The sequence below is a fragment of the Papio anubis genome, chromosome 12 (genome assembly GCF_008728515.1).
Source record: "Papio anubis isolate 15944 chromosome 12, Panubis1.0, whole genome shotgun sequence".
Classification (NCBI taxonomy): Eukaryota; Metazoa; Chordata; class Mammalia; order Primates; family Cercopithecidae; genus Papio; species Papio anubis.
The window spans coordinates 77,625,658-77,641,017 of record NC_044987.1 but is presented as its reverse complement, the minus strand read 5'-3'; the positions used below and the strand labels follow the sequence as shown (position 1 = coordinate 77,641,017).

Sequence of the window (15,360 nt, the reverse complement as noted above, 5' to 3'; positions counted from 1 at the left end):
GTCAGAGTTCAGCCAGCCTTCTAGTTGGATTTGGTGCAAAGTCCAGCACAAAGTGCTGCCCTAAAAGTTGTTAACTGCTGGGCCTGCCAATTCTTACACCTTGTTCTGCAAGAGCAAGAGTGCCAGTGTATGATTTCCAGCCAGTATCTTGAACTCTATTTCATCAATAAAAAATTATTTCTGATATCCGTTAGGCTAGTTAATAAGATCTCTGATGGAAATTCAGCAAACGTTGTATGAAGTTGCTATATGGTACACTGGAGTGCGAACACCTGATTCAGTTCTTTCAAAGGCTAACCACTCTTTGTGATTTTTTAAAAGTAATTGAAATTTAACTGATTGCCTCTAAGGGTAAGGATAAAAACCAGCTTATGTATTTGTCATACTTCCTACACTGAAGTATTTAAAAGTGAATTATAAGGCTGAGTGTGGCTCATGCTTGTAATCCCAGCACTTTGGGAGACAGAGGCAGGCAGATCATTTGAGGTCAGGAGTTCGAGACTAGCCTATCAACATGGAGAAACCCCATCTCTACTAAAAATACAAAATTAGCCCGGCATGGTGGCACGCTTCTGTAATCCCAGCTACTAGGGAGGCTGAGGCAGGAGAATCACTTGAACCTGGAAGGTGGAGGTTGCAGTGAGCCGAGATCGTGCCATTGCACTCCAGCCTGGGCTACGGAGCAAGACTCTGTCTCAAATAAAATTAAAAAGTGAATTATAGACATTATAACACTTTAGTAACTCCATAATTCTAATTCATCATGAAAGTTACTAGAGAAAGACATTTATTTGCCCATAATTAGATAAAGCATGCTAAAAACTTCCTTCTTTAGCATTCTTCCTTTATGGCACTTGTCATTTTTATATATTATATAATATATAATTCATATATTACATATTTATATATTAATTTTATAATTTTATAATTATATACAATATAATTACATTTATATAATTCTATATTTACATATTATTTTATAATTACATATTAATTTATAACTACATATTATTTTTATAATTACATATTATATCATAATTTGTTTATAATTGCATATTAATATAATATGTTATAATTAATTACAATTAATATAATTACAATCAATATAGTTACATATTAATATATTTAATATAATTACATATTAATATAGTATTTATACACGTCTTACCCTAGACAGTAAGCTCCATGAGGGCTTTATTTCTGTTTTGTTCACTATTGTTTTTTCAATGCTTGGCCTAATGCCTGGCATGTGATAGCTACTTAATAAGTATTTGTTGACTATGATGTGATGTGCAGGGTGTTGGGAAGTCCCTTACCCAAGAGTATTTTTTTTTTTTTTAGAGACAGAGTCTTGGTCTGTCACCCAGATTGGAGTGCAGTGGTGCGATCTCGGCTTACTGCAGCCTCCGCCTTCCAGTTTCTAGCAATTCTCCTGCCTCAACCTCCCAGGTAGCTGGGACTCACAGGTGCACGCCACCACCCCTGGCTAATTTTTTATATTTTAGTAGAGACAGGGTTTCACCTTGTTGCTCAAGCTGGTCTCGAATTCCTGGGCTCAGGCAATCCACCTGCCTTGGCCTCCCAGAGTACCCAAGAGTATGTTTTCTAGTAGTCGGGCCACAATACACTTAGCTCTCCTGGTAGTTATTCTTTTGACTGTAGCTATTTAAAGCTCCTGCTAACAGTCCCTACCATGGTAGACAAAACCTTTGATGATCTGACTCTGCCTGTTCCTCAGCTAAAGCAACAATTAATGCCGCTTTGAAACCTCTGCTGATTCCTCCAAGAGGCTTACATTAGACAGCCTGTTCCTGTGCATGTACTGTTGTCAAACCATATTCATTCCTTTATCATTGCCACTCTTATTGTATTATGAATATGCATCCCAGCATCAGATTGTCAACTCCTTTTCTATGGGCAGTGCTAGACACATAGAAAACTCTCAAATGATAGTGAATTCAACAAAGAGTTGTTTCAAAAACATGAAGAGGAGGGCTTCTTTTCGTTCCTGTTTATTTATTTTTTTCATTTGTACACTGTGCCCTGTGGGACTTTTACTGTTGCAACCCATACATCCCAGAGGGGGCATCCTTATGCACTTTGTTTCCTTTCAGGCACATTGGTATTACTTTCTCGAACTTTAAAACAATCCTCTTAGGTTTGTGTCCCCATTTATTATCAGTGTAGGGATAAGGGGATGAGGAATGTATAAATTACAAGTATCAGCTTTTATCTAAGTTCCCGTCCCCAGCCCCCCATCTAATCTAGGTTGCAATTCCTAAGGAGTTTTCCAAGCTCAATGTCAGGTTCAGTATCAAAATTATGATCCTGTATCTCTTTCTCAGAGATCCTCTGGACCCCTTCCTTTTTTTTTCTCCTCTGATTATTGAAGGTAGCCTTCTCAATTTGACTTTGGATTAAGATTCTGACCATTTCTTGCATTTTATGACAAAGATTACTATCCTGTAGGGATAGTGATCGGGTCTTTCATATTGACAAAATGTTTAACACTTACATGAGTACTCAACTCCTGTTAAAAATCAGTTAGTTTCATAGACACATGGAACCATTTTTAGTATTCTTGGAAACATAAAGGAAAAAGAAATATGGTCCCTGTTCTTAAGATTATAATTTATTGGAGAGATGTGATTTATTTCTCCAAAAAGTTTAACAACAATAAGAAGTAAGAGTTGTGACAGTGCAGTGCATGATTTAGTGCCATATGAGCAGAGTGTAAGAAATAGGTTGAGTGCAAGAAATAGGGTGAGTGCTGTGGGCTGTAAGGGAGGATTTCAGAGGGAAGTAGAACTTCTGATCCTTGAGAGGTGGCTAGATTAAGAACATTGTAAGTTGGAGAATGTCCTGACCAGCATTAGGAAGTGGAGATTTTTTTTTATATACCAGTGGTATATACCAGTGGTGTATAAAAAATAGTAGCAGCCTTGAGAGAGTAAATGAAATATATGAGATAAATTTATATGAGTAAGTATAGAAAAAGATGAGAGAGTACCAGAGAACTGGAGAGAAAGAGAACCGAGAAAATGCAGTGTCCTAGAGCCCCAGGAGGTGGGGTTCAAGAAGCAGAGAACAGTTAGCCGGGTTGTCTTCTGCGTGGGGTTAAGAAAATGGGAAGTGATGAAGGGTTATTGGGTTTGGCAGTTTGGGAATCTGTGACTTTTTGAGAATTCAGTTAAGTGGAATAGTTAGGATTCCAGATAATAGTGGGTAGGTTAGTGGAGATAAGTGGAGGAGGAAGTAGATTCTGTGTTACACAGGAAAAAAGTCCAGGTTTTGGAGCCAGACTATCCTTGGTGTAAATTCCGAGTCTTCTACATTTCGTGCTGAATGGCCTTTGGCATATTATTTTATCTCTCTGAGCCTTATACTTTTTAATAAAATAAGAATAGTGTATCTACCTTGATTGGCTTCTAGAAGTTAGGTAGTAATATAGGGCTGTTTCCCTACTTCCATTCCATATTCCCCCTTCTTCTTTATCAAATATTCCATTCCATTCTTGTCAGATGTTAGTCTTTCATGTCCATCCATTCCTTCTTTCATTCCTTTCTTTCCATCCCATACCACCTACCTGCCTGCCTTCCTTCCTTCCTTCCTCTCTGTCTCTCTCCCCCTCCTCTTCCCTCCCTCCCCCCTCCCCCCTCTTCCCTCCCTCCCCCCTCCTCTTCCCCCTCCCTCCCCTCCCTCTTCCTTCCCCTCCTTCCTTCCCTCTTCCCTTCCCCTCCTTCCTTCCCTCCTTCCTTCCTCCCCTCCCCTCCTTCCCTTCCCTTCCTTCCTTCCTTCCCTCCCTCCCTTCCTTCCTTCCCCCTTCCCCCCTCCTTCCCCCTCCCTCCCTTCCCCTCCCTCCCTCCTCCCTCCTTCCCTCCTCCTCCCTCCTCCATTGAATCTTCCTATCCATTCCATCCATTCCTCCTAAGTTTCAAAATTCCTCCTCCCCCATTATTTCAGAATTCCTTCAATTTTTATCATTTTAATTGAGAGGTTTTGCCATGTTGTGTGAATTCAGTCTCAAACTCCTGACCTCAAGTGATCCACCCACTTTGGCCTCCCAAAGTGCTGGGACTACAGGTGAGAGCCACTGCACCCAGCTGACCCTTTTCTTTTTCTGGAAAATATCTAGTATATATGTCTGAATTTTCCCAATTTGGTATCATTTTACGCTATTTATTAGTGGACTGTTGTTACAGAAAGGAGTTGTTAGGACTCAATTAGATGGATCACTCTTGTGTTTTCTTTCTACAGTCTGATTTTACTTTAATAGCTAATGCAAGGATCTGAATTCAGGGAATTATAAACTTTTGTGTCCTAGCACACTCGAATTCTCTTGACTTATTCTCTTGCAGTGAGCATTGTGTGCTGACTTGGACAGAAAGAGGAATTTATATTTTCATTCCTCAGAATGTTCAAGTTCTTCTTTGGAGTGAAGTCAAAGGTAATTATATTTTTCTTTAAGTAATTTTTAATCTCATGCTTATGAAAATTAGATTATTGTAGGAGCATTCTCTTGTAATTTAAGAAGTAGAAAAATAGGATTTTTTTTTTTTTGAGACAAAGTCTTGCTCTGTCACCCAGGCTGGAGCGCACTGGTGCAATCTTGGCTCATGGCAACCTCCGCCTCCTGGGTTCAAGTGATTCTCCTGCCTCAACCTCCTGTATAGCTGGGATTACAGGCATGTACCACCACACCTGGCTAATTTTTCTACTTTTAGTAGAGAAGGAGTTTCGCCATGTTGGCCAGGCTGGTCTCGAACCCCTGACGTCAGGTGATCTGCCGGCCTCGGCCTCCTAAAGTTCTGGGATTACAAGCGTGTATGATTATAGGTGTGAGCTACTGCGTCCAGTCACGTTTCTTTTAAAGATTGACCGTAGATGTTTCCCATTGTAAGGTACTTCCTAAACATGCATTTGTGAATTTGTATTCAGCTATTTATTTTTTCATGAGTAATTTTATTTATTTTTTAATTGACACATACTAATTGTACATATTTATGGGGTACATAGTGATGTTTCGATACATGCAGTGTATAGTGTACGCTGATCAGGTCAGAGTGGTTAGCATATCTATCATCTTAGACATTTATTAGCTCTTTGTGTTGGGAACATTCATTATTCTTCTAGCTCTTTGAAAACATACATTGTTATTAACTATAGTCATCCTACAATGCTATGGAACAGTAGAACTTATTCCTTCTATCTAGCTGTGATTTTGTATCCTTTAACAAGTCTTTTCCCTGTCTCCTCCTTCCTCTTATGCTTGCAGAATCTCGTCACCTCTGTTCTGCTTTTCTTCTTCTGTGAGATCACATGTTTTCTAGCTTCTGCATATAAATGAGAACATGTAGTCTTTAACTTTCTGTTCCTGGCTTATTTCACTTAACATGGTGTCCTCCAGTTTTCATGAGTAATTTTAAGTGTAATTTTCATTAGTAACTGCTGAAAAGGAACAAACAGGTTATTTGTCCCTCTATTGCGCTGAGTCTTTGTCCCTGCCAGAAGTCTTGCTTTGGCTCCCATTTTGTATCTTTATAGTTTGGCGTTCAAACTGTTCTTGTGGGAGCAACAGCCATCATATGTGACTGAGACAGAAAATCAGTCTCTATATTCTTTGGGTTAAAACCAGAAGTGGGGGAAATCTAGCTTTTTTACCATTGCTGCTCAGTAGAGAGTATATGTTGACTTTTTGGTTCTTTTTCTACTTTTGTAAAAACCAAAAAAGGAGAGAGAGAAAGAAATCATTACTTACTGGTCTCATCAACAGTGATTTTCTTGTGGCTTAAATTTCTTAAGTATGTCCCTTGAAAACTAGTCGTTTAAGTCCTTTCAGGATACTCTGCCGAGACAGATACTTTCTTGAAGGCAGATATTTTCTCATTAACTGTATATTGATTTACATACTGTGTTAAAATCCATTCATTGAGGACCAGGTTGTAACGCTCAGGGACCTTATAGTGTGGCCTCTAATGTAGATTATCCTCTTTTAATGTCCCAATTCCTTTTCACAGAAAGCAGCATTTTAAAACATAAGACTTCAGGTCAGAGAGAGAGAGTTCTTTCTTCACATCTTTTATTCTTGATCTTTTTAGAGTAGTTTCTAAAATATGATTTCTTCATTGAACTGCAAGTACAAAAATAGAGATGAAATTCAGTCAAGCCAAACCCTACATAAGAAATGAATTTATTAGAATAATTTCAACCCTTTTAAAATTGTAAGGGATATTTGGTTAATGTTTTGTATGTTCACACCTGTGGTTTTTGTAGATATTCAGGATGTGGCTGTCTGTAAGAATGAATTGTTCTGCTTGTACCTAAATGGGAAGGTCTCACATCTCTCCCTGATATCCGTGGAGCGCTGTGTGGAACGCCTGCTAAGAAGAGGCTTATGGAACCTGGCTGCTCGCACCTGCTGTCTTTTCCAAAATTCTGTCATTGCCAGCAGAGTGAGTCAGAGCTTACCTAGACATCTTTGCCATGGATTGGTGAAACTATCCTAGCTTGCAAGATTGTGTTACAAAGTTGCTTGACTTTATTAGCCCTGTCTGTATGACCTACAGATACAGCAATACATGCCCAGGGAAAGCATGATAGTTATATCTAGGGGTGGATAGAGGGTAAGAAATAGGGTACAATTTTCATTTAAAATATCAAATTTACATACAAATTTATTTGTTTCAGAACTTGTTTTTAAGGGGGATAATTGTGTATATGGTAAATTTTAATTAAATTATTATTATTATTATTTTGAGACAGAGTCTTGCTCTGTCACCCAGGCTGGAGTGCAGTGGCGCAATCTCAGCTCACTGCAACCTCTGCCTCCTGGGTTCAAGCGAGTCGCGTGTCTCAGTCTCCTGAGTAGCTGCGACTACAGGCACTCGCCACCACACCTAGCTGATTTTTTTTGTATTTTTAGTAGAGACGGGGTTTTACCATGTTGGCCAGGCTGGTCTCGAACTCCTGACGTCAAGTGATCCGCCTACCTTGGCCTCCCAAAGTGCGGAATTACAGGTGTCAGCCACCGCACATGGCCTTAAATTCTTAATTCCTAAGAAAATTCTCATTAAATTTTTCTCTAGCTTGCTAAGCCTTTTTAAAGCACCATTGAAGTTTTATGTTCTGTATTAGACCTCTTTCTTTCTTTCTTTTTTCTTTTTTTTTTTTTTGAGATGCAGTCTCGCTCTTGTCCCTCAGGCTGGAGTGGAGTGCAATGGGGCAATCTCAGCTCACTGCAACCTCTGCCTCCTGGGTTCAAGCGAGTCGCGTGTCTCAGTCTCCTGAGTAGCTGCGACTACAGGCACTCGCCACCACACCTAGCTGATTTTTTTTGTATTTTTAGTAGAGACGGGGTTTTACCATGTTGGCCAGGCTGGTCTCGAACTCCTGACGTCAAGTGATCCGCCTACCTTGGCCTCCCAAAGTGCGGAATTACAGGTGTCAGCCACCGCACATGGCCTTAAATTCTTAATTCCTAAGAAAATTCTCATTAAATTTTTCTCTAGCTTGCTAAGCCTTTTTAAAGCACCATTGAAGTTTTATGTTCTGTATTAGACCTCTTTCTTTCTTTCTTTTTTCTTTTTTTTTTTTTTTTTGAGATGCAGTCTCGCTCTTGTCCCTCAGGCTGGAGTGGAGTGCAATGGGTCGACCCTCGGCTCAGTGCAATGTCCGCCTCCCAGGTTCAAGCGATTCTCCTGCCTCAGCCTCCCGAGTAGCTGGGATTATAGGCGCCTGCCACCACGCCCAGCTAATTTTTGTATTTTTAGTAGAGACGGGGTTTCACCATGTTGGCCAGGCTGGTCTCTAATTCCTGACCTCAGGGGATCCACCCACCTTGGCCTCCCAAAGTGCTGGGATTACAGGCATGAGCCACCACGCCCGACCTAGACCTCTTTCAATATATCGGCCATTTGAATATAGATTTACCTACAAATAGCTATTCCATTGCAATATTCTTTTATTAGGCAAGAAAAACTTTGACTGCAGATAAATTGGAGCATTTGAAATCTCAGCTGGACCATGGCACCTACAATGATCTAATTTCTCAACTAGAAGAATTGATCTTAAAATTTGAACCTTTGGATTCAGCTTGTAGCAGTAGAAGAAGCTCAATTTCATCACATGTAAGTATTCTCACCTTTAAGGGATTTTTCCACCTTTGGTTGTTCTTATTTACCTCTAGGATCTCCAAATTTGTTGTCCTTTCCATTTAGATTTTTTGGTGGGAAGGGGTGAACTTTTGTTTAGCTACCGGCCCAGCTCTGTGAAGCCTCCATTTAGGTGTGTCTTGGAGCCACATTTTGTTTTGTCATTGTTTATTATTTTCTGTTCCCTGATGTACTCATATAGCTCCCAGCATAAGTTACGTTGCTCTAATATGTGATTTCAGGTGCTTTATGCTAATTTGAGTCTGAATGCAGCTCCGGATTATCTCATTTAATCCCCATTCTCACTACCACGCTTTATGAAGACAAGCTGGTGAAATATGGCAGCTGATGCCACTGGCACACGGAGTGACCCAGCTGCCAGGCGCCTAAGCCTTGCTCATCAGTTTCTTCTAATAAGCCATAATGGTTGTTATTAACTTTCCACTTGAGTGTTGATATTTCTTTGCAGAAGTTATATTAATGTTATAAAGGAAATTTTTACTTTTTTTTTTGGAATTCTTTTAATTTTTAGGAAAGTTTCAGCATCTTGGACTCTGGTATTTATCGTATCATTAGTAGTAGAAGAGGCAGTCAGTCAGATGAAGACTCTTGCTCCCTTCACAGCCAAACCCTCTCGGAAGATGAGAGATTTAAAGAATTCACCTCACAACAGGAAGAGGACCTGCCAGATCAGTGCTGTGGCTCACACGGAAATGAAGGTGATGAATATGTCTGTTGTTGGTTCCTGATGTGAAGCCATTATTTTCCACAAGCTCTTGTTACCAGGATTATCTTGTGCACAGAAGTTCTCTGAAGTGTTAATAATTTTTAACATGTTGATAGAACTTTCCATCCAGATCCACAGATATGCTGCCTATTAGAAGAGTTGGTTTATGTTTAGTATTTTTTCCCCTCATGTTTGGACTAACATTAGGGCCTATTTTTGATCATGCATCAAAATGCTGGAAAAGTTATGAAAGAAAAGTCATTAACCAAAAGAGTGGGAAGATTTTATCCTGACTAACCAAATTATTTTTCATCAGGAATGAAAAATTACTGCAGTTTTGGGGGTCATTGCCTTCCTTTTTCGATGTGCGAGTATTCCTATGGCTGAACTATTGAGAAGAGAATAGTAGAGACCCTAAACTCCCTTTTTGACTTATGGGGACTCAGGGTTAGTAGGCAAATGAAGGTACCTGCCTCTGTTTTATGTGGACCATCCCGTGCATTTTGTAAACCTGTGTTTCGCTCATTTGTTTCTGGGTCAATTGTGATTTTGGTATTGAATCCTTCATTTCTTTCGGTTTATTCATTTCAGAATTTTTTTGAAGATTAAAACAACTCCCACATGATTAGATTTTGTTTCTTTTTTTCCTGATTCCATTCATTAGACAATGTTTCTCATGCTCCAGTGATGTTTGAGACAGATAAGAATGAAACTTTTCTCCCCTTCGGCATTCCATTACCATTTCGTTCTCCATCTCCTCTTGTGTCTCTTCAGGCTGTCAAAGAAAGGTAAACCAATTAGTCTTGTTATTTAATTCCATTTCTGATCTTACTTCAGTTGTCACATTAGAGAGAGAATGGAAAATGAGAAAAAAGAAGTCTCTTGTTTTCCGTATAACTTGTCATATGAAGCTATTAACTCTCATTTACCTTGGGGAATCTAGTTTCCCTCTGTTTTAGTAGCTGGTATTTGAGTTGTTACAGGTGTAGGTGTCCACACCCTCAAGAGATCAAAAATCAAAAAATCTCTGATGGGAATAGTTTCCATGTATCATTAGTCTTTAGTTGATCCTTTCTAATGGTCAGTTTGGGCTCAGACTTGGAGTCTTTTCAGAATTCTTTCTAGCTACTCCATGGAACCAGGGTTGACATTTGAGTTTGAGAGAGGACTTTGTGCAGCTACTTAGCTGTGTATCTGAGTCTTACTGGGTACAAGTTTTGCTTAAGAAGGCTATATTGTGACTAGTTAACAGCTGAGTTACATGAAGCAATTCTTTGTTGTTCTGTGACCAGAATGGGGCTGATGATCACATGGTTTTGCCCAAGTTGATAGAAATATTACAGATACAGCTGGAGTTAAAGACCTTTTCTTTAGCCCTGAAACACTGGTTTCTTAGAGCAATTTAGTAAATAATGGGAATCATTATATTGTAAGTTTTATATGGGGCTTATGTGAAATACTATTATTTGAACAGAGAAGTTGCTATAAACAGTCTTTACTAAGTCCAAGTTGCCTCCCTAGGACTAATAGAAACACAGAAAAGTCAAGAATGAAAACCTGAGTTTTCATTCTTGGCAGTAATAAGTTTTTATTCATGTTAATGATTTTTTGGTATTTGACTTCTAGTGTTTCTAGCTTTGTGCGTAAAACTACTGAGAAGATTGGCACCCTTCACACAAGCCCTGATCTGAAAGTGAGACCAGAGCTCAGGGGTGATGAGCAATCATGTGAAGAGGATGGGAGTTCAGATACCTGCCCAAAGGATGAAGACACCGAGTAAGCTCTTAGACATCAGTCTCTATACATTATAGGGAATCCAGCTGTCAGTTTTACGAAAGCCATAGACCAACCTTGTGCAGCCTGTGGCCCTTGGGCCTCATGTGTTCCAGGACCGCTTTGAATGCAGCCCAACACAAATTTGTAAAGTTTCTGAAAACATGAGTTTTTTTGTGTTTTTTTTTTTTAATAGCTCATCAGCTATTGTTAGTGTATTTTATGTGTGGCCCCAGACAATTCTTCCCGTGTGGCGCAGGGAAGCCAAAAATTGGACACCTGTGCCATAGGCTGTGTCCTTTTCAAGAAGGCACGTGTATGTCTGCATTCATTGAAGATTGTTTGTGTAGCTTATAAAAATTGTGAAGTTCCACAAAGTGTTGAAAAATCACATCACCCTGAAGCAGATCTATGGAGCCAAGTTTTAATTTAGTACCTCTTCCATCTTTCCCCTGCATAACTCCCCTCCTTCCCCCATAATCTCTTCAAACTTCTGGGATCTCACAGGAGTATTATATTAAGAGTAGGATGACCAAGGATCTAGACCTTGTCCTGGCTCTGCTTATGACTAGTATGTGACTTTGGGAATGTCACTGATGCTCTCTGGCCTGCAAGATCCAAATGTGCTATTATTTGATGAGTCGAGGACTCATCAAGCAATAGCAAAAGGACCACCTTTTATATTCATCTCATTGTCTCATGTAACGTAATACTTTATTCTCTAATAAACAGAATATTAGATTGAGATAATGAAAAAGAAAAGAAGGGATTCTTTAGGCAATGAAGACACTGTTGATCAAACAGTTGGCATTGATGTCCTGTCAGGTACTTTCCCATGATATGCTGGTGGCCTGGTCCTTGTGTAGCAGAGTTGTAGCAGAGCCCTTGATCGGGCATAGTGTGGAGTATCTTGTCTTTCTGGCTTCTGCCTTACAGTTTAGGGAATCTGGGTATTAAAGGCAAGCAAATTCAGCACTTACCCAGGAATTAAGAGAGAAACCCATGGGACCAGTGTTTGGACACCAGTGGTATTGGGGTTTAGAAACCCATGGACAGCCAGATGAAATAAAAGATTTGTAATCCTCAGAATAACTTAGTGAATCCATGTGTTTATAGAAAAAAAGTACAGATTTTTTGACATGACATTTAATGCAGCCTTCTATCTGACCGTAGCTACCTTCCAGCCACATTTTCTAAGTGCTGTAAATTTCACTCCTGTCAGAGAACTAAGTGTGTACTCTGATACCTTACTACCTTTCTTCATGCTATGTCTTCTATCCAGAGTATTCTCCCACCGTTTTTTGTAACACAAATAATACCTCCTTAGGAATCTGTCGCTTTCCCTACTCAGAAAAATTATGTCTTCTTCTCTGCTTTCATATCACAATGCTCTTTAAAGAGCTGGTCTTTGGTATTCAACTTACTCTTCTTTTAAATTATACTTAGTTGTTTGCATGCCTTTCTTTCTAATGAGAGCTTACTGGAGCTTATCACCTTGAGGCCAAGGACCACCTTTTCTATTCATCTATTCGTCTGATGTAATAGGAGTATTAATACTTGCCATTTAGTAAGTGTAAGAAATATTTGTCTAAGGGCCGGGCGCGGTAGCTCATGCCTGTAATCCCAACACTTTGGGAGGCTGAGGCGGGCGGATCACGAGGTCAGGAGATCGAGACCATCCTGGCTAACGTGGTGAAACCCCATCTCTACTAAAAACACAAAAAGTTAACTGGGCACAGTGGCGGGTGCCTGTGGTCCCAGCTACTCAGGAGGCTGAGGCAGGAGAATGATGTGAACCCGGGAGGCAGAGCTTGCAGTGAGCAGAGATCACGCCACTGCACTCCAGCCTGGGCGACAGAGCATGACTCCGTCTCAAAAAAAAAAAAGAAAAAAAAAAAAAGAAATATTTGTCTAAGAAAGCTCTGAGGCTGAGGCAGGGAGAATTGCTTGAACCCAGGAGGCGGAAGTTGCAATGAGCTGAGATCACGTCACTGCACTCCAGCCTGGGCGACAGTGAGATCCTGTCTCAAAAAAAAAAACAACTCTGATCCCCTCTAACTCTTGTGAATGTTATTGTTATTGTTCACGTTTCCTTAGGGAGGAAAAAGAGGTAACTAGTCCACCACCAGAAGAAGACAGGCTCCAGGAGCTTAAAGTAGCAACAGCGGAAGCAATGTGAGTATAATGAGAAACCTTTATAGTGACTTCTCAAGGCAGTTTAGTAAATGAAGTGAATCATTATATCGTAACTTTTTTATGGGCCTTATGTGAAATATATAGTTGATTAGAGAAGTTGTTATAAATGGTCTTTCCTTTTATTAAGTCCAAGTTGCCTTCCTAGGATTAGTAGGAAAAACCCAGGCACTGAAGTTTTCATTCTTGGCAGCAATAAGATTTTTTTCATGTTAATTTTTTGGTATTTGACTTTCAATATTCCTAGCTTTGTGTGTAAAACTTCTGAGATTAGCAGCCTTCACACAAGCCCAGAATGGGAATGACTTTCTGAGTCCATCAGTAGTAGTCCTGTGATAGTTTGGGGCAGAGGTAGCCTCATCTGGAATTGAAATTGAAGAATTAGGCTGGGCGCGGTGCCTCATGACTGCAATCCCAGCATTTTGGAAGGCTGAGGTGGGCAGATCGCTTGAGCTCAAAAGTTTGAGACCATCCAGGGCAACATGACGAAACCCCAAATACCAAAAGTAGCTTGGTGTAGTGGCATGTGCCTGTATTCCCAGCTACTCAGGAGGCTGAGGTGGGAAGATCACTGGAGCCTGCAGTGAGCTATATTTGTGCCATTGCACTCTGGCCTGGGTGACAAAACAAGACCCAATCTCCAAAAAACAAAAAAAAAGGGGGGGGGGATTAGTAAACACTGCCAAGTTTATGTTTTCTGTTTTGTCATCTGTTGAGACAGTTTTTATTGAAAGAGTTGAAAAGTAACATTTATTCCAGATGAGTATGTTACATTGGTTAGGTTAATTTAGCTTGAATTAATTTGTTTTAAGAAAGACACATGAAACAAATTTCATACTTATCTGTCTTGTATAGGACCAAGCTACAGGACCCTCTGGTTTTATTTGAATCCGAGTCTCTGAGAATGGTTTTACAGGAGTGGCTTTCATATTTAGAAAAAACATTTGCCATGAAAGACTTTTCAGGCATTTCAGATACTGACAACTCATCCATGAAATCGAACCAGGATGTACTATTAGTTAATGAATCAAAAAAGGGAATATTAGATGAAGATAATGAAGAAGAAAAAAGGGACTCTTTAGGCAATGAAGAAACTATTGATAAAACAGCATGTGAATGTGTAAGGAGTCCAAGGGAGTCTCTGGATGACCTGTTTCAAATATGTTCTCCATGCACCATTGCAAGTGGTCTTCAGAACGACCTGGCTGAATTGACAACATTGTGTTTGGAGTTGAATATATTGAATTCTAAGACCAAAAGCACCAGTGGACATGCGGACCACACTTTGCAACAGTACTCTCCTGAAATTCTGGCTTGCCAATTCCTGAAGAAGTACTTTTTTCTCCTGGACTTGAAAAGAGCAAAAGAGAGTATCAAGCTTAGTTACAGGAATAGCCCTTCTGTTTGGGATACTTTTATTGAAGGATTGAAAGGTAATACTCAGATTGCCTTATCAAAGATAGAAATTTGTATAAAAAAGCAGTAGCAGTTTTGAATTTTGGGGTTTAAAAAAAAGATTTAAGTAGAAAATCACATCTGTTCTGGTCAGCCCTTCATTCTGTTTTCCATTCATTTTAACTTTTTTTTTTCCTCTTTTTTTGAGATGGAGTCTTGCTCAGTCGCCCAGGCTGGAGTGCAGTGGCGCGATCTCGGCTTACTGCAAGCTCCGCCTCCTGGGTTCACACCATTCTCCTGCTGCAGCCTCCCGAGTAGCTGGGACTACAGGCACCTGCCACCATGCCCAGCTAATTTTTTTTGTAGTTTTAGTAGAGATGGGGTTTCACCACGTTAGCCAGGATGGTCTCGATCTCCTGACCTCGTGATCCGCCTGCCTTGGCCTCCCAAAGTGTTGGGATTACAGGCGTGAGCCACCATGCCTGGCCTCATTTTAACTTTTAATAGTTCTTTCAGACATTGGTTACATTTACAACTGGATTATAAGAAATTAGTTTTTAAATTTTTATTTATTTTACTTTTTTTGAGACAGTTTCAATCTGTTGCCCAGGCTAGAGTGCAGTGGCACCATCTTGGCTCACTGCAACCTCTGCCTCCTGGGTTTAAGAGATTCTCTTGCCTTAGCTTCCCAAGTAGCTGGGACCACAGGCGCGCACCACCACGCCCGGCTAATTTTTGTATTTTAGTAGAGACGGGGTTTTGCCATGTTGACCAGGCTGGTCTCAAATACCTGACCTCAAGTGATCCACCTGCCTTGGCCTCCCGAAGTGTTGAGATCACAGGCATGAACCACTGTGCCTGGCCCTATTTTTTATTTTTAGAGACAGGGTCTCACTCTGTGGCCAGGCTGGAATGCAGTGGTGTGATCATGGCTCACTGCAGCCTTGACCCCTTCAGTTCAAACAATCCTCCTGCCTCAGTTTTATGAGTCGTGAGATTATAGGCGTGTGCCACTGTACCCGCTGATTTCTTCATTTTTTTATAGAGATGGGGTCTTACTGTGTTGCCCAGGTTGGTCTTGAAATCCTGACCTCAAAGCAGTCTTCCCACCTTGGCCTCCCA

General features: G+C 40.3%; 1 protein-coding gene across 12 annotated transcripts in view; it reads left to right on the top strand.

The window, feature by feature from the left end:
• HPS5 (HPS5 biogenesis of lysosomal organelles complex 2 subunit 2) overlaps positions 1-15,360 on the top strand; it is a 49,911-nt gene that overhangs the window by 17,348 nt on the left and 17,203 nt on the right. For all 12 annotated transcript variants that reach the window (XM_021925964.2, XM_021925969.2, XM_021925963.2 and 9 more), the window contains 8 exons: positions 4,359-4,447; positions 6,274-6,452; positions 7,968-8,126; positions 8,683-8,869; positions 9,542-9,665; positions 10,504-10,653; positions 12,748-12,825; positions 13,699-14,276. In XM_021925964.2, the coding sequence (XP_021781656.2) occupies positions 4,359-4,447; positions 6,274-6,452; positions 7,968-8,126; positions 8,683-8,869; positions 9,542-9,665; positions 10,504-10,653; positions 12,748-12,825; positions 13,699-14,276 (1,544 nt within the window). The remainder of the gene's footprint in view (positions 1-4,358; positions 4,448-6,273; positions 6,453-7,967; positions 8,127-8,682; positions 8,870-9,541; positions 9,666-10,503; positions 10,654-12,747; positions 12,826-13,698; positions 14,277-15,360) is intronic.